The following is a 24,755-nucleotide window of genomic DNA, read 5'->3' as shown; positions in this document are numbered from 1 at the left end:
TAACATCGTCTCAGACCAAGGACCCACAGAAAGGGACTAAAGTCAAAGAAGTATGACAATGGGCACATGGACACAAGGTCTATTGATCCTATAATATACTACATCACTTGGAAATTGCCAGATTATTAAATGTTGGAATTACTTGATAGCAGATGATGCCCCATGGGGCTGAGGTGTAGTCCTTCATGATATGGTATATATAATGAACCCACAACCAGATCACATAATTCTGGGAACCAAGAGGTGCAAACAGAGTGGGTCCTCTCACCATCATTTTGTTACTCACTTGGGGATTTTGTGCTTCATGATTCCGCAGCTTTAGGCACTGGGGATTAATGTTTCTAGACACAGTAAGGGTTCTACTTAACCCAAAGTTATGACTGCTGCCTGCTCATTTGAAGGCTCTTCAAGTCCATGGACTAGAAGGCAAAGAAAGGAGTTACCATACTGGCAAAGGATAACTGACCCTAATTATCATGAGGAGCTTGGGTTGTTGCTATACAATGAGGCAGAAAGAAGTTTTTCTGGACTCAGGATTCATAGGTGTGCTTCTTGGTGATACTTGGGGATAACAATAAATGGGAAATTTCACAAATAACAGCATGACAAGGGCAAAATAATCATGGATTCAGACCCCTAGAAGAGGAAGGTCTGGCTCACTAAGCAAGCAATTCTGACAAGAAATGTTGGCTGAGGGCGAGGGGGAATCTAGTACAGGTAGTGGAAGAATGTGGAGATGTTTGCCAGTGTCTCAGGGGGTCCCCAGCAGGACTGAGCCCCAGTTGTATTAGTGGTGACTCTCTCAATTTGTCTCAAGTCTTCAGTCTCCCACAGGACTTCCTGGAATCACTTCCCAAATAAACTACCTACACCCAAATCCTTATCCCAAAGTCTGCATTTGGGAGAACCCCAGTAAGACCCTTTTCAACAGTGTTATCATGAGGTCTTTGACAAACACCTTGCTGAAATCCTCATACACCACATCTCTCTCTCCTAAAAGACAAATGAGTTTAGTCTGCTATGATTTCTTGCTAGGGAAACCCATGCTGGCTCCTGGTGATTATGTTTCTTTTCTAAGTACTCATGAAAATCCATTTAATAAGTTATAATTTGATAGTAGGCATATTGTTACTTTTTAAAAATTATAAATAATTTTCAAAGTCTAATTTGGCTTTGTTTAACATTGGTGGATTTTTATCTGTAAAATACTGAAACTTTTTTCCTATGTGGTGTTGAAAATCATTTTCTTTAAATATTGCCTAAATACTATTATTTTGTCTAAATACTAAATATTTTGCTGAGATGGTTTTTATTTCTGAAAGACTTGCTTACATGAGAGAAATCATGTCTTGAATTTATAATGCCAAAGCTTTATGTGTTAAGTATTTACACGTAAGCAAAGGGAAATCATTAAAGCCAATTTTTTTGGCAATCCAATATATCTAAAAGCACCAAGCATTTAAAGATGTAAACATCTCTGCAGAAATCGGTTGCATTTCTTTACACTAACAATGAAATATCAGAAAGGAAATGTTAGAAAACAGTACCTTTTAAAATTGCATACAAAAAAAATACCTAGGAATAAACCTGACCAAGGAGGTGAAAGACTTATGAAAACATTGTAACATTATAAAACATTAATAAAGGAAATTAAAGAGGATTCAAAGAAATGGAAAGATATCCCATGCTCTTGGACTGGAAGAATTAATATTGTTAAAATGGCAATACTACCCAAAGCAAGCTACAGATTTAATATGATCCCTAACAAATTATCCATGACATTTTTCACAGAACTAGAACAAATAATCCAAAAATTTATGTGGAACCATAAAAGACCCAGAACTGTCAAAGCAATCCTGAGGAAGAAAAAACAAAAGCAGGGGGCATAACTCTCCCAGACTTCAGACAATACTACAAAGCTACAGTAATCAAAGCAGTGTGGTACTGGTACAAAAACACATATAGATCAATGTAACAGAAAAGAGAGCCCAGAAATAAACCCACACACCTATGGTCAATTAATCTCTGACAAAGGAGGCAAGAATATAAAATGGGAAAAATCCCTTCAGCAAGTGGTGCTGGGAAAGTTGGACAGCTGCATGTAAATCAATGTATTTAGAACATACCCTCACACCATGCACAAAAATAAACTCAAAATGGCTTAATGACTTAAACTAAAGACATGACACCATAAAACTAGAAGAGAGCATCGGCAAAACACTCTCTGACATAAATTGTACCAACGTTTTCTTAGGTCAGTCTCCCAAGGCAATAGAAATAAAAACAAAAATAAGCAAATGGGACCTAATCAAACTTACAAGCTTTTGCATAGCAAAGGAAACCATAAAAACAAACAAAAAGACAACCTATAGAATGGGAGAAAATATTTGCAAATGATGCGACCGACAAGGGTTTAATCTCCAAAATACATAAACAGTTCATACAACTCAACAAACAAAAAAACCAACCCAATCCAAAAATGGGCAGAAGACCTAAATAGACATTTCTCTAAAGAAGACATACAGATGGCCAGTAGGCACATGAAAAGATGCTCAACATCACTATTTCTTAGAGAAATGCAAATCAAAACTACAATGAGGTACCACGTCACACCCACACCGGTCAGAATGGCCATCATTAAAAAGTCTAAAAATAACAAATGCTGGAGAGGGTGTGAGGAAAAGGGAACCCTCCTACCCTGTTGGTGGGAATGTAAGTTGGTGCAGCCATTATGGAAAATGGTGTGGAGGTTCCTCAGAAAACTAAAAATAGAATTACCGTATGATACAGCAATCCCACTCCTGGGCATATACCCAGACAAAACTATAATTCAAAAAGATACATGCACCCCTATGTTCATAGCGGCACTATTCACAATAGCCAAGACATGGAAACAACCTAAATGTCCATCGACAGAGGAATAGATAAAGAATATGTGGTACATATATACAATGGAATACTACTCAGCCATAGAAAAGAACGAAATAATGCCATTTGCAGTAACATGGATGCAAATAGAGATTATCATACTAAGTGAAGTAAGTCAAACAGAGAAAGACAAACACCGTATGATATCACTTATATGTGGAATCTAAAATATGGCACAAATGAACCTACCTATAAAACAGGAACAGACTCGCAGACATAGAGAGCAGACTTGTGATTGCCAAGGGGGAGTGGGGGAGGGAAAGGGATGGACTAAAGTTTGGGGTTAGTAGATGCAAACTATTACATTTAGAATGGATAAACGACAAGGTCCTACTGTATAGCACAGGGAACTATACCCAGTCTCCTGAGATAAACCATAATGGAAAAGAATATAAAAAAGAATGTGTGTATGTGTGTGGCTGAGCCACTTTGCTCTACAGCAGAAATTAGCACAACATTGTAAATCAACTATACTTCAATAAAAAAATAAAGATGTAAACGTCTCTATTAACCCTTTTCAACTCATCAGAATGGAAATAACAAATAGCAAAGGTTTTATCAAATAGGATAACAAATTCAAGGTAGAGCAATATTTTCCGTATGAGTTATGTAAGACATAAACAAATGATCATTAAACATTAATATAACTCAAATGTAATACATAATGAGAAAAAATGAACACTTAAATATTGAACAGAAAAAATTAATAACAAAAACCCTTTACATTTTATTTTTGTCAATAAAGGGTCTGAGTCATAATTTAGCAGGAGCCTTGAATATTTAAGCTAAACTAAAGCTGCATTATAACAGCCACTGTGCACAGTCTATACAGCTTAGCACTCTGAAAGTTCAATCAGGGCTTGAGGCAACTTTCTTACAAACCCAAAATACAGCAACTAAAAAGGCTTTCTTTCTTGGTTAAATGAGATAAATCTTAAGACTAGGAAAACATTCAATAAATAAAAATTTAATATTGCATTTTGCTAGGCACATGAGTTAACACACACACACACACACACACAGTGACAAAACCAGGCACAGAAAGTATTTATATGTGGAAGAATCATCACGTTAATTTATGTCAAAGAATATCATGTTTGTTTATCTTAATGCAGGGCCTAGTTAGGTTTTAAGGTTTCATAAATACTTTTGAATTTATTATTGAACTGGATATATAGAATATTTCAAAGTTGCTACCAAAAAAAAAAAAGAAAACAAAGTTGAAATTCTACCTAGCAACATAGGTTTCTCAACATAACTTCCTTCTCTATGGACATCAAACTAAGAAACATGTAGAGAGAAAATAAATGGTTTTTTAAAGATACACAAGCCATTTAAAGAGGTCTGTTTCTGAATTACACAGAATATTCTGGTCCATAAATAATGGAATAGTTTTCAGAGACAGAATCAACTTTTGCCTAAAGAAATATGGGGTGAGACTGGAACCCTCAGTGAAAGCGCTAAAAGGACACAGCACCCAATGAGTGACCTGAATAGTGAGGGATGGGTGAGGAACGACTATGCAGTAAGTGCTGGCTTGTTAGTGGATCTTCTCCCCTCCCTTCTCTCATTCATTCATCTTTTTAAGACTGCCTTCTGTGTCCTTTTGGGGGGAAATTATCTTACCCTTCATCATTTGTTCCTTCAGTACTTTAATATAAAACCAACAAGAAAAACAACAAATTCAAGGCTAGTATTAAGAGCTTGAATAAAGATATCAAGAAGTCTTATCCTTGGATCAGTAAACTCTTCTTGGTGAATAAAATTTTCATTTGTGGAAGTGGGATGACCTTTCTTAGCAGACGGCATTCATTTAGGGTGTGACACTCTGCTTTTGGAAGTGGGAGTAATTACTTTCTAAATAATGTGTTAAAAGTAAGTACTTTCCTTCTGAGGCATTATTGCTTTATGGTCTTTATTTTGTTTATCCTTAGAGTATATTGTTGCATTACACAAGTGCAGATATGATACCTAACTTCTAATGATTTATCCAAAATCATACAAGAAAAAGCAGGACCAATGGAAATGTAATCAAAACCTCTTGAAAATGCAGTTACTGTAGATGCACAAAAATAAATAAACTATAATCAAAAGTTGAATCTGAGGTCTGGTGACTGATTTATGTTAAATACAGGTCTTTTAAAAAGTGTTCTCGGGGCTTCCCTGGTGGTGCAGTGGTTAAGAATCCTCCTGCCAATGCAGGGCACATGGGTTCGATCCCTGGTCCGGGAAGATCCCACATGCCATGGAGCAACTAAGCCCATGCGCCACAACTACTGAGTCTGTGCTCTAGAGCCCGTGAGCCACAACTACTGAAGCCCACATGCCTAGAGCCTGTGCTCCACAACAAGAGAAGCCACCGCAATGAGAAGCCCGCGCACCACAACAAAGACCCAACGCAGCCAAAAATAAATAAATAAGATAAATAAATTTATATTAAAAAAAAGTGTTCTCATTTAACATATAATTCAAAAGAATATTCTGGAAACTGAAGTATAAAGATTACATTTATTCTGAATCCAGATACTTTCTTAACTGTATAAGTACAGGATGGCTCTGCCTTCTCCATTAGTAATACGGACTCCTAAGCTATGCTGCAAAAAATGTCTGACCCTCCTCAGCATTTAGCTAGAGAGACCGAAGGAGTTAACCGAACCCTCATGTTCACTGTTAATTTTCATTATAATTGGTAAAAATGATGCCTATAATAGATGGTATTCACATTTTCAATAAATTCATATTTTTTTGATGATCACATACAGAAAACAAATTAGATTTCATGTTAAAAAATAAGGTTTATTTGTAGTAACTATCTTTAATAATTCTACACTTTTACTCTGGGGAATGCACAAGTTTAGACGATGCTAGCTTTAACATTTATTGAAAAGGCGTGCTCTTTACACTAATGCAGAAGGATAAGCCTCTTCTTTACTATAAAGAATTCTCACTGCATTTGAACTAAGATTCTGGAGCACTCAGCAGAGAGGAGTTTGGGATGACAGGCCAGAATCAGTCAGTAGGTTTTCTCTCTTCTCAATTAGGTAACTGAAATAGGAACTCTAGTTCTAAATATTAGAAGCAAAGTCTAAATATTAGAAAAATAAAGAGAGGGAATACAACAAACTGCTTCAAATACATGCCTGAGGTGAGAAACAGCTTGTACTTTCATGTTGTGGCAGCTTCCAGATGAAATCTTCTTCAGTTTTTAATCTTCAGGTTCATATCTGGAAAGAGATATATATTAAATTTACAGCATAATGTCATGATACTTTTTGTTGTTGTTGTTACCGAATAAGTTTACTTGAAACATCTCCAGTGACTAAACCAGTATTGTTGCATTTTTCACTTAAAATCACTGCTACAGTAGAAGTCAGATACATTCAAGGCATGACGAGGGTGACTCAGGGGATTCCTGCCACAGGTGGAGAATGGACCAGATAACTGCTGAGATACCTTCAGGTTCCAAGTTTCTACATGTGGCATCTAGATCTGTGATAGCTTAGTAGATTAGGGATTCGGCGGTAATTATCTAATCGATGGCCTGATGGACACAAACAGCTGATATGGCTTTGTGAGTACAGGGTTAACAGACCCTCTTCTCTAAAGAAAAATATGATCTGGATTCACTTTCTAGCTCTGGTACCCTGGAACCCTGATAAAGGTAAAATGTCAGCTGAGTTTCCAGGCAGAACCACTGATGACAGAAATGACCCCGATTAGAAGACTCCATCTGGACCAGGAGAACTGTGAACAACTATACATCCATGGCGGAAACCATGGCTTCAGCTTCCCTGGGTACAGCTGAGTCCCTCCCTCCTGGATGTGTCCCTGCCTGGGCATCACGTGGCTGGACCAAAGACACTGGTCCTATGTGGGGCATGGAACTTCTAAGCCACGCTGGCTCTGGCACCCACGCATGGACCTCATTTTCTAGCACCTAAATTGTCATGTGAGAGCACAGTATGATCAAGTTGTGGGCTGCAGCAAGCACACCACTGAGGAGAAATGCCCAGTGCTGCCCTGTGTGCTTGCTGTGGTTTCTGTCCAATACCCTGCTAAGAGAATCCACGGCCAGAGTAGCCTAGCGTAGCCCTGTGTGAGGCTAAAGGTTCGGCTGAACCTGAAAAGAAACCCTGGTGGGTGTTACACATGAGGCCTGGTCAAAGCCCCTCTGCCTTCCTCAGACACAGGCTTCTGGACTGAATGACAGAGCAACTCCCCACAGGCCTGACCTCTCCAGACACAAGGTTAGACTTAATGAAGGACAGACATCAACCCAGCAGGGAGATGATCCGAGAGACAGGATCAGTATGGCTTACTTCGCCAATCTTTTCCTCAGGTCTTTGATTTGGTCATTCTTCTTGGTGAGAATCTCTTTCATGTTTCGATAAGCTGCTGTTTGTTGGAATTTTTTCTCTAATTCCTGCATAGTGAAAAATGTCAGTCCATTACTAACAAATAGTTAAGGAAAGAAATAACATATCTGATGAAAATATATATTTTTGCCCTAATTTTACTAATATTCTGCTTATTTTATTTTCTAATTTAAAAAAATATATACTTATATAAAATTAAGACCATTCAAACTTTAAAAATACATTCTTTCAAATGGGAAGCTAATAAAATAGTAACATTTCCCAAGTACGATATTAGCAAATAACTCAAACACACTATGCCATAGACATGGGAAATCTATTTGAAAAAGTAAATTCATTTTCAGGTAAAATAAGCATGCTCTTTTTTCCAAATCCCAAAATATTGCCAGTATTTGAAGAGGAGGATTTTAAATTTAATTACATCTTAGCTCCCATATTCTTAAGAGTCTAACCCCTAAAGTGAAAAAACCAGTTCTCCACATATCTCATATAAATTAAGAAAAAGGTATAGAACCCTTTAGAAAAAAGCCACCCATCCCTCTGCCAGACTGTGAGAGGGATGATCAGGAAGAGCAAAATGGGCGTTCAGGGTGCCGGGTGTACGCCACCCTCAGTGGAGTATTTACTATAGAACAGGAAGGAGTGTAGGTTTTTATTATCACAGATATTTTAGTGTCAAAGATGGAAGAATCTCAGTGTCCCCAAATGATAACTCTTTAGAACACAAATTGCCTAATACCTTGACAAAAAATGAAGTGGATCTGTAGTTGTCCGTTTCCCTTAGTTACACTGCATTCATCACTTAATCGGATATAAACAGACAAATCTGACCTTCTCAGCCATGCTCAGCTGCTCCTGCACCCTGAGTAGGTCATGCTTGGCCGTCGCTAGACTCTCCTCCAGGGACTTCTGGTTTTCTGTCTGGTCATTAAGTGTCTTCTGAAACTCACTCTTTAAAGCAGCAACTGTGTTTTCCAAGTCACTCAAGTCTTGGGCCTTCATAAAATCCTATGAAAAATACAGACACTCACATGATTTCATGCTGACATCCTAAATAGTAACTGCTTTAGATTCAGCATCACAGGTGATGGGAACAGATGATGCTGTGTGTTGCGTGTGCATGTCAGCATCACCCGCCAGCCTTCTCTGCCACTGCAGCCCAGTGAGGACACCAGCACACCCAGTTCACCCTCAGCACCCAGTGCACTGTGTCCTGAGCACAGCAGACACTCAGTGGTCACTGATTTCCAAGTATGTAAAATATGATTTATGAACTGCTGGAATTCCAAAAGAGGAACAAGAGAGGTGGGATCCTAAATTTGACAAGATTGTGTTTCCCAGAGTTGGGGTGGCAAATAGGCTTCATTTTTGAAAAGTCAAGGTAAAAAATCCTGGTGAAGAATTTTGAATGATACAGATGGAAAAATAATAAAATTAATACAATTTATACAAAAAGTGTAACAGACATGTTTTACAATATTAGAGAGCCTAATTAATGCTTACTGATTATATGGCTTGCTAAATTTACAAGATTTTAAGTTTTTTACATTAATTCGATATGCACATATTTGTACACTTTGTCAGTGTAATATAAGCAGCTGGGTCTTCTCTCTACCTGGATTTAACTAGATAAAATTTATAAAAGATAAAAGTTATATTAATGACAGGAAAATGGTCTATAATTGCTAACTATGAAGACGAAGCACTACTATCAACAAAAGAAGAATTCCTTACTTATTTTTGAAATCTGGTTTTTAAAAGGATTATTATTTCACTGCATCTAGTGAAGGCCTGTACACATTTCGCTTTTGCCAAATCTTTTTTTAAAAATTTATTTATTTTATTTGTTTATTTTATTTATTCATTTATTTATGGCTGTGTTGGGTCTTCGTTTCTGTGCGAGGGCTTTCTCTTGTTGTGTGCTTTTGCCAAATCTTAAAAGTAAAATTGGAGCAAAGCCTTCAATGGCTTTTAAAACAAATTCATCATCCGAAAATGTTGGCAACTGGTTTACTTTTGAGAAACTATAAAGCTGTTCTGGAGTATTTAGCTGTTTTACAAATTTATGGTCCTTGGTATATAATCATTGAAAATCATACATATTTCCCTTTGTTTTAGCCATATAAGAAGCATCCTTTTATTTAAAAAATACCTACAGATAAAATAATGTAATGTCTGAGACTTGCTTCAAAAAAACATGGGGGGGTACTTCCCCGGTGGCGCAGTGGTTAAGAACCTGCCTGCCAATGCAGGGCACACGGGTTCGAGCCCTGGTCCGGGAAGATCCCACATGCCGTAGAGCAACTAAGCTTGTGTGCTACAACTACTGAGCCTGCGCTCTGAAGCCCGCAAGCCACAATTACTGAGCCCACGAGCCACAACTACTGAGCCCGTGAGCCACAACTACTGAGCCTGCGTGCCACAGCTACTGAAGCCTGCGCGCCTAGAGCCCGTGCTCCGCAACAAGAGAAGTTACCACAATGAGAAGCCCGCGCTCGCTGCAACTAGAGAAAGCCTGTGCACAGCAACAAAGACCCAATGCAGCCAAAAAATAAATTAATTAAAAAAAACAAAAGACATGGGGGAAGGGAGAAGAAAGTAGAGGTAAATATGAAACCAGACTGGCCATGTCTTGATGACTGACTGATAAAGCAGAGTGATGAGTACCTGGGGTGCATTACACTATTCTCTCTACTCTTGTATATGTTTGAAATTTGCCATAGAAAAAGTATAACCAAAGTCTAATGAAGTAAGTTTGGGGATTGTTTAGTAGACATTTACAATGGCACTACAACCACTAGAAAAGCCAGTGCTGCAATGAAAATTCACTCAAATGGTCCTGCTGACAGGATCCTATTACAGCATCTAATCTCAATGGAAAGGCCAAAGGAGGCAGAACTGTGCACATGATGACTTCCAGGGCGGAGTGATACTCAGTCATTCCATTCAGACAAGCTTGGAGAACTTCAACACTGGATTTCACTGTATTACACAAGCACAGCTAGATATAGGTGGATTAGAAGATGCATGACTAGTAAATTCATTCTGTTTTGTCACACTCACTGAAGGGAAACTTAAGCAATAATAAGTTCTGTATAATAATAACTAAAAACTCTTCCTTTCTTCCCATTGTAATTGGAAGGGCAAAGTGAAAGGGAGAAGAACTTTTAAAAAATAAATTTAAGCATATCTCATATGCCAATGGGCTCGGGGACATGTGAAGCATGTGAGCTGTGTATCTGCCCCCACTGCCCTCAACAGGCTCTCACCTGGCCTTTCCTGGACAAGTTTGTCTCGATGCAGAACTACAGTGGTGGCCTCCCTCTCAGGGAGTGGCTGGCAGTGGGGCATAATATCGATAGTAGCTAAGACTTAATATAAGTTTATAACTTGATCATCTAGAAAATGTGAAAATGCTAAAACTGATTTTACCTTTTGAGTTCCTTGATCAAGCTGTAAATCTTGCAGTGCTCTTTCTAGTTTTGACTTCTCATCCAATGCATTTGTTGCCTATAATCAAGATTAAACACAATACATTCAGTATTTAGTCTGTAAGTAACTCTTTCAATAATTTTGTTAAAGTATTTCTCGGTTACCTGTGTTTCAAGGGTCTTCAGCCTTGACTTTAATTTCTCATTCTCTTCTTGAAGTCTTAAAATTTCCTTTGTGAGTAAATTCAAGTTTTATTATGTTAGCCAAAGTATTTTTAATCCTTGAAATTATTTGTTTCACTTAAAAATTTAATTTTTATATTAAATTTAAATTACATAAAAGCTCAAGTCTGCATGCCCTGGTTACTGGTAATATTCCAGTTTTACCCAGCCCACCAGCCTCAACACCTATGAGTCATCTCTGGCTCTAAGATTTCTAGTTCCTTCTTTCGCAGTCTCTCAGGCTTTTTGCAGCCCTCTACTCTCAGCCTTTTTGCAAAGTCCCCCTCCCCTGCCATCTCTCACCTAGCTGATCCTGCAACTCTTGGGTCTGTTCTCAGCCTACACTGCATACCCCTTGCCGCTTATCCTCAAGACACAATCTTCATCATTCCATACCCTGTGCCCAGCCCCTAAGTGGTTCCAGCTGAGCTGAGGTCCAAGGGCCTTGCTCATCAGCAGCTCCGTCACAAGCATCACCTGTCAGTGCAGTCTCACTTCTTACTATACCCCAGCACACGCAGCATCGCCCAGCCGGAGAGCCTGCACTCTGCTCCAAGGCATGCCAGCCCCCTCTCTGCCTCTGACTGCTGCCCACTCTGTTCCTCTGCTGGCCATACCATTTCTCTTCCCTCTGACAATTCAATCTGTCTACACCTTTCAGCCCAGCTCAGGCACCACCTTACCCAAGAGCCTGTCCTCAACTACTCTTTTTTTTTAAATTTATTTTATTTATTTATTTATTTATTTATTTATTTTTGGCTGTGCTGGGTCTTCGGTTCGTGCGAGGGCTTTCTCCAGTTGCGGCAAGCGGGGGCCACTCTTCATCGCGGTGCGGGGACCGCTCTTCATCGCGGTGCGCGGGCCTCTCACTGTCGCGGCCCCTCCCGTTGTGGGGCACAGGCTCCAGACGCGCAGGCTCAGCAGCTGTGGCTCACGGGCCCAGCCGCTCCATGGCACGTGGGATCCTCCCAGACCAGGGCTCGAACCCGTGTCCCCTGCACCAGCAGGCAGATTCTCAACCACTGAGCCACCAGGGAAGCCCCTCAACTACTCTTATCCACACAGAACTGTGTCTTCTCTGCCACCCTGTGGCACCTTTGGCACCAAGTTAGTGGCAACTGTGGCACACAGGTTAGCAGTCTGCTGTCTCTGTTTCTAGAATATTAGTTACCCCTTCCCAATGAGACTACAAGGTTTTTGAGGGCAAAAGGCCAGGTATTACTTTTCTTTTTATGTAACAATATCTAGCATAATGTTGAGAACATAAGAGTCATGAAAAATAGTTGTATATCGGTAATTAATCTTTATAAACCTATTTAAAAAATCCCTTCATTGTTATCACAGCTCATAAACTTCAAATGTCCATCAATAAACACTTTCCAAAATTCTATACTCTTCACTTCATTATGAAAAGATGCAACCAAGAGCTGCTTCAGACTCTCTGGGAGTTAAGTGTGCCCTCTTCTGGCCCACCAGGTACCATTAAGTACAACTACTGCGATGGGCTCATTACCCTCAGTGGACCACAGCCTGAATCAACACCTTCCACCCAGTCTCTCTACCCTAGAGCTGTGCAGGCAGTGAGCATACACCCTTAGAGAGTTTGCCATTTCTCAAAACGATGGCAACATTACCTTGTTTAGGAGTTCTGCTGTTCCACCTTCATTAAGTGGAGCAAGTTTTGGCTTTATGTTATCTATGATGGGCTGAAACAAAACAAAGAAACCAAACTGAAATCACCACTGAATAAAGCACGTGTAATCACTGAACGCTTGTACTTTCTAAGTGGAAGACACTGTGTAAACATATTCACTGAGATGTCAGATAGATTTTCATTGGTTTGGATCTCTGCTACGTCCTAGTGCTTAGGACAGTGCCTGGCCCACAGTGCCCAATGCAAATTAGAGATAAAAACGAAACCCATCCTCCTTGTATCTTTAAAAAACAAAAAAAAAACAAAACAGGTGGAAGAGAAAGGAGAGAGGGAAGGTGCTCAAAGCCAGAGCCGATAAAGATCCTAGTACCTAGGGACTGGGATTTTATACTGTGGGAGCTAAAACAGAGATTTCTGCATGAACCGCAGAAAAATTGTAATAATGATGAGGATTTAGGTAAACTACATTACAGATGAGTAACTTGACACAAACATTCTGGCAGTTTAGCAATATGCATTAAAACAAAACAATTCATGCCCTCTGACCTAGAAATTTCTTAGCTAGAAATATGTTCCAAAGGAATAATTAGAAAATTGTTTTGTACGTGTATGTTCATGGATTGATCTTGGCAGTGTTTTACTATGTAACACCACAGAGGATTTATGGTGCATCTACACAATGGAATGCTAAGTGGTCACTGCAGGTAATGAGAATGATTAAAGAGACAAGCAGGTAACTACTAGTACTGTCTCCACTTGACAGATGAGGGGAACGAGGCTCAGCCGCCTCAGGTAACCTGCTCGAGGTCGCACAGCTGAGGGGTGACAGTGCCAGGATGCATGCCCCCAAAGCCTGTGCTCCGCATCATCTGAGTGAAGAGCTTCCATGGCTGGGAGGCGGGTGGACTGCAGGGAAGTTGCGTGCATGCACATGCGTGTGTGAGGTAGTAGACAAAAACAAGTTTTTCATAGTTACTTCCAAAACTTATCTTCTTTCACCTAAAAATCTGAGAGGCAAGCTTGGAATTCTGCTCTTGAGTTGAATGCTTTTCCTTGAGAGTTCTCACTTTAATCTCTGAATGCTCTGAGCAACTTGAGGATTTTAAACACTGGCTATTAAGGTATGGATTTATAAGGACCAAAAATTACCTTTTTATTTGAAGATGTAAATTCTGCTTTTTCAAATTCTGCAACTTGTTCCAATAATTCTCTTGAAGACAAAAACAAATATGAAAAAATATTTGTTTAGAATAGATTTGTATCATACACACAAGAAGAATAAAAGCAGGACTTCCCTGGTGGTCCAGCAGTTAAGACTCTGTGTTCCCAATGCAGGGGGCCCAGGTTCGATCCCTGGTCAGGGAACTAGATCCTGCACACTGCAACTAAAAAAAGATCCCGCACGCCACAACGAAGATCCCGCGTGCCACAACTAAGACCTGGCACAGCCAAATAAATAAATAAATAAAATTAAAAAAGAAAAAAAAGAAGAAGAATAAAAGCACTGGTACCAATCTATTACATGCCAGAAACAACAGAGCAAGATGAACAAAACTTCACATCAAAAATGGTATTTAGTTACTAATGGTCGAGAACCTAAGTTCCATGCACTCAAATTTGAATCTCCATAGCACCTACTATTTTGTACCTACTGAGTGTACAATATAATCGTTAGAACTATATTACAATGTTAATACAACTATGTCTGAAATTTGTAGTCAACACTGTATTTTTGAGGTGCTAATGGGAAATTGCTCTATAATACACATTGTTAGCTAGTAGAGGTTCAAGGAAAACTGATTTTAATAGAGTAGCCTTGGAAAAATAAAATTAGTTCACATCTACTGAAAAACAGTATGGTAAATTCTCAAGGAAGACAGATGGTTTGGGGGTGATCCACCTGAACATTTCCTTTTATTTGCAAAGGTACCTGGGGGCTTGACTATACAAAACTTTACAGAGTGAATGGCAGTAACTACTCTCCTAAGCTTCTTAATAGGTCAGTTTCTCAAAGTTTTCTCACCAGTTATCTACTGACAGTTGGTGAAGCTAAATGGTTTCCTTCCCTACCCAAGGCCACAGCCAGTGTTGTTAAGCACTGTCCGCAAGCTGCACTGCACCTGTGCTTAGCAAACGGCCCCTGGGCTCGATATCAGTCTTTCCGGATCTCTGGCATGACTTTTCTTAGACTGAGTTTCAATTTCATTGATTTTATCATATTTTTAAAAAATTAATGAGCTTTTTGATATAGTTCAGATAATAAAACTTTTTTTTTACTTTCCCTATTTTAAAGATCAGTGTATAATTTTAATGCAATTATCTAGAAATAAACTTCCAATACTACTAAGTGTGATTTGATGGTATTTGAATTAACTTTTCAACTGTTTCATAATCTTTTTTTCTTAGTTGACCTATCTCTGAAGACTTATTATAATACTGATCAGGCTAACCAGAGATACCATATGGAATAATTAATTATAGCCTTAAGAGCAATCTCATAAATCTCAGAGGCCTTTATAACACCTAGGAATAGTGGAAACAGGGCATTTTGAAGAGGATGCTGAGCGGCACCTAAGAGATCACTTAGTAACTGGATGCTCTGCTGTTACCTTACCCAAATTTTCTCACACACCAGGCCCAAGCAAAGCAGCAAAGATATTCACTAACTCTTAACTCTTAATGCTTGGGCCTCTATTGTCATAATTGTGGATACAAATTTTAGTACCTGTTTTCAAGTTCAGAGATGTCTGTCTGTAGCTTGAGGTACCACTTCTCAGCTTGTGAGAAAAGCTGCCGCAGAAGTAGCACATTGGTGTAGGCCGTGTTGATGAGCTCAGACTCCACCTCGCTGTGGACCACAGCCTGTAACCCATTCAGGACTTCAGAGACTTCATCTATGGTGAAGGTCTCCTCCACCAGCCTGAAAAACAACCACAATCCAAAACCTCTGGATAAACAACAACAACTATTTACAAGTAAAACAAAACTAAGAAACACACATCATGTCATCTAAGGCAGCGGCCCTCAACCTTTTGTGGAAGACAACTGTTCCATGGACTGGGGGGTGGCGGTGGGGGGATGGTTTCAGGATGATTCAAGCTCATTACATTTATTGTGCACTTTATTTCTATTATTATTACATTGCAATGTATAACGAAATAATTATACAACTCACCATAATGCGGAATCAGTGGGAGCCCTGAGCTTGTTTTCCCTTACCACTCACTGATAGGGTTTTGAAATGAGTCTGCAAGCAATTGATTCATTATGGTCCCTGTGCAGTCAAATCTCTCTGCTAATGATAATCTGTATTTGCAGCTGCTCCCCAGCGCTAGCATCACTGCCTCAGCTCCACCTCACATCATCAGGCATTAGATTCTCATAAGCACAACCTAGATCCCTTGCATGCACAGTTCACAGTAGGGTTCGCGCTCCTATGAGAATCTAATGCCGCTGCTGATCTGACAGGAGGTGGAGCTCAGGCGGTAATGCGAGTGAAGGGGAGCGGCTGTAAATACAGATGAAGTTTCACTTGCTCGCCCGCCCACCCACCGCTCACCTCCTGCTGTGCAGCCCAGTTCCTAACAGGACACGGACCGGTACCAGTCTGTGGCCCAGGGGTTGGGGACCCCTCATCTAAGAGATTAAAGGGTTTAGTGAAAGTCTCTCTGGAAATTATCTTCTTTATTAATAAAAGTTTGAAAATAATTTAAGCTCAATTAATTTTTGATGTCTATTTAAATGATTAAACTGTGGTTCACTCTTCAAATGTGCACATCCTTTAATACAAGTACATGCTCAGAAACATTCCCCAAACTATCTACTTTTTTCTTTAGCTTTTCAGTGAAAAATTTTTAACTTTATTCTCCCCTAAAATTAGTTTTATCACATTTAATTATTTCATAAGTCACCTGAGAGGTGTAATTTCTCCTTTCTTTATATCATTTGTCTAGCATTTCAATGACTGAATGACCATTCACATGTTAGTAAATGCCTATGAGAAAATCAATGGTAATTATATATTGCTTCTCTTAGCATTCTTGACACCCAAAAGAAAAAAAATCCTAACTTAATTAAAGCTCCATTAAAAACAAACATCATCATCAAAAAGATTAAAGATCGACTCTTCCACAGAGAACGTTTGTGTTGGAAGGGAACTCTGGAGCCATTTTCTTCAATTCCCTCACTTCACAGATGGAACACAGGCTCAGAAGGTGGTGGTGACTTGCCCATGGTCCCAACTCCACAATCATTTCCAACAATCTCAGGAACATGCCCAACAGCTGAATTCTTGAGAAAGCATGCCTCCTACGATCAATGACAGTTTTATAGTAAGACAGTCTCCTCCGCTCCCTGCCTCCAGCCTCAAAGTCTTTTATCCCTCAGATGCTCAGCAGATGAAGAGCTACAGCCCTGACCTCAGGTCATCTTCTCCATCATTCCAAAAGGACATAACGAAGGGAGTTACACCAAACTTTTATTTGATTTACCATTCTTTAACGTTTCATTTACCCAGCAGAATTTAACCACTCTAAAAAAACCAAAACTTTATTTTTGATGCAAGTCCTTATTAAATATATTAACAATCTTTCTATATTCTTTAATAGAACAAAGCAAATCTGCTTAAAAATATGTTTTGTTTTGTTTTTTTGAGCAACCCAAGTTCATTATTATGAACAGCAATTAAGGTACTCCAATGCATAAAGTAAATAATGGGTACCTTCTCTGGCTGTCTCACAGACTCACCAATCAGATTGCTGCTTACCTCTGCTGTGGGTTAGGAAGCCAGATTATCAGATTAGAATAATGGATCGAACAGGTAACAGTCTACAGCTGATGGTCTCTGCTATTGAGTGAAGTTAATGACTTTATCACAGTTACAGATCACTTGGAGACCTTTTTCATTTACGTCTTGACATTTAAGTGTGCCAAAATCTGATCCCCAGGTAATCTGATGTCTCTTTATTATTCAGTCCTTTTGGTTGGCTTCCCTATTATCCTCTATTACTAAATTTTCTATGGACTTTTATTATCTTCCACTATTGGTCCAACTAAACTAATTATCATCTCTTGCTACAAATCAACTAATAATTTTGGTACTAGTCAGCAAGCTTTTCATGGTTTCCTGCTGTTTTCTCTTCTTCTAATTCTTCAATATAAACTGCATAGGTGTTTTCTTGCTAACTTCCATGTCTTATGGCTCTAATCTTTTAATTAATAACTCAAGTAATTAAGGTTCTGGAATCTTTAATACAGCAAGCCAATCTTTAACCCACAAGCACTTCACAATTTCCTGACTTCCCTTCTGAAACTTTGCAACCCCTCAATTATCATTATATGCATGTTTAGTAATAGACTGCTCCCACCACAATCTGATTTCTTGAGTTTCACATATCCATAAGGCTTAGTGTAGCTGCTCTCAATGAATAATTGATCATGATATCCTGGCAATGGTTTGTAAGGCCTCTCTGCTACAGCACCCTCATACTGGCCACCAGAAGGGATCCATGTTCCTTCCCACTGGGTTTCCTTAGAATTCTCTGATACCTGCTCTCCTTGAGGTCTTGGAAGCAGGAATCTACAGTTTTGAGTCTCAAGCCTCTTTTTGAACGAGCAAAACGCATGTAATTAATAACTTCATTTTGATGGTGCTCATTTAGACCCAACTCTGCCTGAAAGAAAGAATTTAATTGTTAGTCTTGAAGATATAATAAAGGAACCAACAATGAAAACATACAGGTTATCCTGTGGTGGAGACTGGAAGATGTCTGCTAAATTCTGTTCTTCCCGTCTTCCCAGACGCATGGCTGCCCAACTAGAAAACACTCCCCAGCCCTCCGTGAAGTCAGGTGTGGCCACATGACTACTTCTCAGCGATGGATGTGAGCAGAAGAATAAGAGCTATTTCTAAAGCCTGGGACTTAAGACATGGGGCACACCTCTGCCACACCCTATCTCTCTGAAACCTGGGGGTGGTGACTCCGCTGAACCATGCGGACAGCACAACGCCCTGGGGGCTGGGGGAGCAGCAAGCTGAAAGGGACTGGTATCCCTGGAACGACTTTGTGGAGCAGCACTGACCCTCGTACCTAACTGTGATGAGCAGTGAGAGGGCTGTTAAGCATAACAGAAATAAACTTCTGTATTCTTTTTTTTTTTTTAAATCTTTATTGAATTTGTTACAATATTAGTTCTTTTTTTTTTCATAAATTTATTTATTTTTGGCTGCGTTGGGTCTTTGTTGCTGCGCTCGGGCTTTCTCTAGCTGCAGCGAGCGGGGGCTACTCTTTGTTGTGGTGCGCAGGCTACTCATTGTGGTGGCTTCTCTTGTTGCAGAGTACGGGCTCTAGGCACGCGGGCTTCAGTAGTTGTGGCATGCAGGCTCAGTAGTTGTGGCGCATGGGCTTAGTTGCTCTGCGGCACGTGGGATCTTCCCGGACCAGGGCTCGAACCCATGTCCCTTGCATTGGCAGGCAGATTCTTAACCACTGCGCCACCAGGGAAGCCCAAACTTCTGTATTCTTTAAGGCACTGTTTTTTTTTTCTTTTTTTTTTTCAGTCTCTATTACAGCAACTTAACCTTATCCCATCTCATACAGCTTTAAAAAATATATTTGGTTTTGAAATAGCCACTAATTGGTCTTCATTTTAAACTGGATGAGAGCTTGACAACTATAAGCTAGAAATTGATGAAACTTTTTCATTTTATAGCTATACTGAAAATTAAAGAAGGAAATTATAAAAGTGAACATCTAATGCAGGGGACTGAATAAGTCAGGATTATCTTTATTTTAAGAATAACCTGTCTATGGGAGACAAAGGTCTAACTCTCATTCTCAGCACAGTGTTGGGCTGCATTGTGGAGGCCAGCACCAAGGTCACTGGGCATGACCTCCTTCACCCCCCAAGCCCCGCACCATGGCTTTGCTGCACCTACATACATCCTTACCTCCTCTCAGCAGTTTCCATTTCCTGAGAACAGAAGTCTACAAGGGTCATGACCTTGTCCCTCTGGTTCCCTGAGTATCCCCGGGACGACTCATAGTGCCTGGCATACAACAAATATGTGCCTGACAAGTGAAGTGAAAGAGTTCCTCTTTTTGAAGGTCACTCCATCGTGGCCTTAATCTGTTCTCTTTCAAGCTCCTGGGGGACTTTATTTAACCAATTACTCCCTGTCTCAACTCTCTATAGGTTTCTTCTTCCCCTCGGACTATACAGAAGACTGTGTACATAAATCTCACTCATGCTAAAAAAATACATAACCAGAAATTCCCTCCAGCTACTGCTGCATTTCTCTACTTCCCTTCTACTCTTGCTGTCTCCATTCTATATGCTGTTCAAACTGCCTTTGCAAAGCTCACCAGCAACTTCTTAATAACAAATCCAACTACCGTGGCTGATGCTTTGCTGTCCACTGACCTGCTCCATTCTTTGGCTGCTAACCCCACCTCCCTTCTTGATCTCGTCTGTAGGCTCCTCTTGGGCTTGCCTCTTAAGTAGCTGTACTTCCCAGGGCCCTGCGTGGGGACCCTTACTCTTGTCATTCTATATCCTCTCCTTGATGACATGATCTATCTCAAGGTGTCAGCTGTTACCTATATGCATCTGACTCTCAAATATAACAGGCTGGCCTACAGACGTGTACCCCCAACCGCATGATGAACGGCTCTACCAAGTCTTTTTCTCCCCCACATTGTTTTTAATATTTCTACAATTCAAGATGTTAAAGTTCAATAATTTAAGAATTACCCAAGATATTACGATGTTCTCTAATGGTCATTTATCCAGTAGACTAATGTTTCAGAACAACCAGTTGAGGTATTTTGACCAATGTAAACCAACACATTTGAGATATGTACTTACCTTAAATTTCATGACTTTACCTTATTTGATTAAAATGGTAACTAAGATCTTGCCTTAGAGCTAGACAAAGTGAATGGAAAGAAGTTTCTTTCGTTTTGGTTTATACTGATTATTAGCCACCTCCCTGAACTAATGTCGAACATTAGAAATAATAATAGTAATGATGATAACAGCTAAAAGTCATTCAGAGGTTACAATGTGCCAGGCATGACCTCATTTAATCCTCAGTACAACCCTATGATAAAGGTAGTATAAACCTGCTTCACAGGGACTTCCCTAGTGGTCCAGTGGGTAGGACCCCGTGCTCCCAATGCAGGGGGCCTGGGTTCGATCCATGGTCGGGGAACTAGATCCTGCACGCCACAACTAAGACCCGGAGCAGCCAAAATAAATAAATAATAAATTAATTAATTTTTTTAAAAAAACAACCAACTTTACAGATAGAAAACTGAGATACAGAGAAGAAATATTTTCTATGCTACTGAATAGGTAAGTGGGAGAGCAGGGATCTGAACCAGGCAATCTAACTCCACAGCCCCCACTCACCTTGGCTGTTTTAAATTCTTTTTGGAAAATGTCAGAGTTTAAATAAATAAAAGAACACAAACATGTTATAGTTGCATATGCACCTGAGTTGTGACTCACAACAAGACAGATCTCCACCAGGCATTTGAAAAAAGAACTGAATACCTACATTAGAAAAGGTGTTATCTCTTATAGTCACGTAAGTATGGGCAAGAATATCTTACAATTGGAAATAACTCAAAACAATGTCACATCTTGCTAAAAAAAAATCCCATAAACAAATTTTCAATTATTCTTCCTTGTTTACAGTATTAAATTCATAAGGCCTCCACACTCCCCAAACTCCTTCTCTAACCCCATTTCCCAGGATTCTACCGTAAGAACACTCTACTTCAGTCAGACTAGTCTGCTCATCAGAAGCATGATTTAACATTTCCTGCTTATACTTTCACTCTCATTACCCCAATCCTTGACTAAAAGTACCTCCCCATTCTTATTCAAGAATCTGAACCCAACCCAGTGGTGTGCTGGTAAATGCTTAACAACAGGCTTTTGGGTGGGGGGGTATGAAACTGATTTGCGGCCCTTACTGATTTCTGTGGTATAAAAATTCCCAGCATGGCTGATTTCAAGCTACCAAGGTAACGTCACTGAATGCAGAGATGAGAAGAAATGCACACGATTGGCTCTCACCAGCCAGTATGAGCATGCTCCAGAAAATCACCAAATTCCTACCCATCCTTCAAGACCAAACTTATTTTACCTACTCTGTGAAGCCTCCCAATATGCCCTCAGTAACTCTAGTTATGCCTTCCTCCAAAAATTAGCACATATCACCTCTGCTACTCATTTGGCAACACCACAGACTAATTACTACCTTGTACTATTAGTAGTCTTTTCTTCCAGGTGTTGCTCCTTCAAGTAGACTGTAAGCTCCTGAGGGCATGAATCATTTCTTATACCACACAGCTCCTCGTACAGTGCCTTGTGCAGAGTAAGTGGCCAATTCAAATCTGTTAATTATTTTCTCTTCTGTCAAGAAAAGTCTTGACTGTCCCAAGACCAAGAAGAAAAAATTACAAAAACTGAGGATGAACTTTAGGACAAAAGACAGAAAAGTTCCTCTAAAATGGATGGGAGTGAAGAAAGGGAGCAGAAATAAGCAGCTGAGTTCAGTAGGAGAAATAGCATTAGCCCAGGAAACAGCACTCATAAACCTTTGCTTCCCCATATGCACATGTGTACATTATACGTACACGAATCACATCATTAGAGAGAAAAAGGAATGGGTTGATGTATGGTGTAAGTAGAGAAAGCACTGGCTTAAAAACCAAATTGAAGCCTAGCTATGCAACTTTCTGTTAGCAAATCACTTAACCTCATTGACACCAGTTTTGCCAGCTGTTAAATCAGAGAAGATATGATGTTCAGCTGTAATATATGTAGAGCTAGTGGGAGGTATCCAAATAGGGAAATCAGAATTTGTTTGAATTTTGCTGCAGAAAGATTCTATTTAAAAAAAAAAAAAAGCTAAAACACAGAGCAAGAATCCTACCAGAGCATTGCCAAGCTAGTGTCCTGAAATTGTGCCATGAAGTGAGGGGAGAGTGGTGAAGGTACCAGAAATGGTTCCCTATTCCTGGCCACACCCCGAAGTCCATATACAGCTTTACTACGAGAAGTATAAGGATGAAAATGTAATGATAAAAATGAACACAATCGGGGCTTCCCTGGTGGCGCAGTGGTTGAGAGTCTGCCTGCCAATGCAGGGGACACGGGTTCGAGCCCTGGTCTGGGAAGATCCCACATGCCGCGGAGCAACTGGGCCCGTGAGCCACAAGTACTGAGCCTGCGCGTTTGGAGCCTGTGCTCTGCAACAAGAGAGGCCGCGACAGTGAGAGGCCCGCGCACGGCGATGAAGAGCGGCCCCCACTCGACACAACCAGAGAAAGCCCACGCACAGAAACGAAGACCCAACACAGCCAAAAATAAAAATAAATAAAGCGTAAAAATTAAAAAAAAAAATGAACACAATCTAATAAAACCTATTATATACTGAATGCTTAATATTTTAACAGGTACTGGGCTATTTGTCCTATATGCATTATCTCATTTATCATTTTAACAACCTAAGTATACTTATTATCTGCAATTTACTAATGAAGAAACTGAGCCTGACTCCGAAACCTCAGTCGTTAAGCAAATTGATAGAAAGGAATTACGGAAGATAGAATGGGAGCAAATGTCAACCTTCTTGTGACATCACCATCATTTTTTCAACTTGTTCCTGATATTTTAGGGAAATCAAGAGAATGAGAGGGACAAGCTCAAGCAGGGTAGGGAATGGTCTGTTTTGTTCACAGCTGTACCCTCAGCTGCAAGAGAGTGCTTGGGACATAGCGTGGGCTAAATAGGAATTCTGGTTGCTGAGGTATTTTAGTAGCCCATTTCAGTGGTGCCCCCAACCCTGGAGTCATCTTTTTTTCTGAACACTTCAGTACTGTGCCTTCTTCTAAGAACGGTTGCTATTTAAGTTGGCATTCTGTGTACGCTGGAGTGATTAATGGGATATGTTCTAGCATACAGGAAAAACGTGCCTTCATTTGAACAGGTCAAAACACAATAAATGTCACTCAAGTTTTCACAGCTATAAAATAGGGGCTGGGACTCTTACAGTCACTCTCACATCAGGAAGTTGTATTCAATCACGTTCTTCCTCCTCGGCTCGTTAACGTAAGTAATGCTGCCAAAGGGCGTGTGTGTGTATCTGTGTCTGCGAGCGCATAAACTTGGAGTTTTTGGAATCGAATGAGAATCCCGCTTTGAGCCTTCTGCTGGCAGCCGGTTCCCTCCAGCTCTCTTCGTTAGCCACCTGTGAAGAGTGACTTGGCCCGGGCACCTCAGGCAGGGGCGAGGAATGAAGCGACGCGGCGGAGCGCGGCTGCTAGGAGAGGACTCCACCTAGGATTATGCCGGAAGGGCTTCGGCCGAGGCTAACAGAGCCTCTCGCACCCGGCGCAGCCTCCCCTCCTCAGGGAGGCCCAGGGCCGGACTCAGACCCGCTACAGGCCAGGGCATCACTCCGGGGCCCCCGGCTCTGTATCTCTCCCCGGCGCGGGCCGGCGGTACCCGGCCGGCTACTCACCATGGCGGCGGAAAGGAGTCAGCGGTCTGGAAAAGCGGGAGAGGCCAGGCGCAGCTTCGCCAGGCCCGGCGTCTCCAAGGGAAGTTGGACCGCAGAGGACGCGGAGGGCGGGCGGGTTGTTTAGAAGCCTCCGGTTGCTAATGGCAACCGACGCACGTGACCCTGGAATTATGCACTTTTATTGGTCCTCAAGATCACGCGACAGGAAGTGCCTTGTGACCGGCCGACAGCCGCATGCGCATTTGCTCCCAGAGCCGGGAAGTCCCTCCTTTCCGTGCCACGCCGACTTTGGGGGGAGGCCGCCGTTGCCAATGGTAACGGAAGTGGAGCTGCCGCCTAACTCCCCACCGCTCCCGGGAGCCGCGGGGCATCTGGGTCTGCTTTGCTGCTCAGGGCTTGTCCTGCACTTCCTGTGACCTGGCGGCCCCGAGGGCCGTGGCCTCGACCGTTGACTCCCGACCTTTTAACGGTCTCGTGGGGCGTCCCAGACTTATTTCTCTTCTCTCCCGAGTGTTCCTACTTGGCCGAGATGGGCCAACAGCACCAGTGCTGCCAGGTTCCTGGATAGAGCTTTGAACGACTCACTCCCCACCGCTCCCATTTTTTCC

The 24,755-nt window shown here is 40.8% G+C and overlaps 1 protein-coding gene across 1 annotated transcript; it reads right to left on the bottom strand.

Annotated features, from left to right (window-relative positions):
- Positions 1-5,464: 5,464 nt before the first annotated feature.
- On the bottom strand, positions 5,465-24,289 carry LZTFL1 (leucine zipper transcription factor like 1). Its single transcript, XM_007168875.3, has 10 exons — positions 24,148-24,289; positions 18,159-18,283; positions 15,337-15,531; positions 13,761-13,821; positions 12,592-12,663; positions 10,901-10,966; positions 10,737-10,814; positions 8,136-8,312; positions 7,248-7,351; positions 5,465-6,152 (listed from the first exon to the last, which is right to left on the bottom strand). Exons 1-10 carry the CDS (start codon positions 24,148-24,150, stop codon positions 6,134-6,136), a joined length of 900 nt encoding a protein of 299 aa, XP_007168937.1. The 5' UTR covers positions 24,151-24,289; the 3' UTR covers positions 5,465-6,133.
- Between the last annotated feature and the right edge of the window lie 466 nt (positions 24,290-24,755).

Source organism: Balaenoptera acutorostrata, chromosome 10 (genome assembly GCF_949987535.1).
Source record: "Balaenoptera acutorostrata chromosome 10, mBalAcu1.1, whole genome shotgun sequence".
NCBI lineage: Eukaryota > Metazoa > Chordata > Mammalia > Artiodactyla > Balaenopteridae > Balaenoptera > Balaenoptera acutorostrata.
This window is presented reverse-complemented; position numbering and strand designations above follow the sequence as displayed.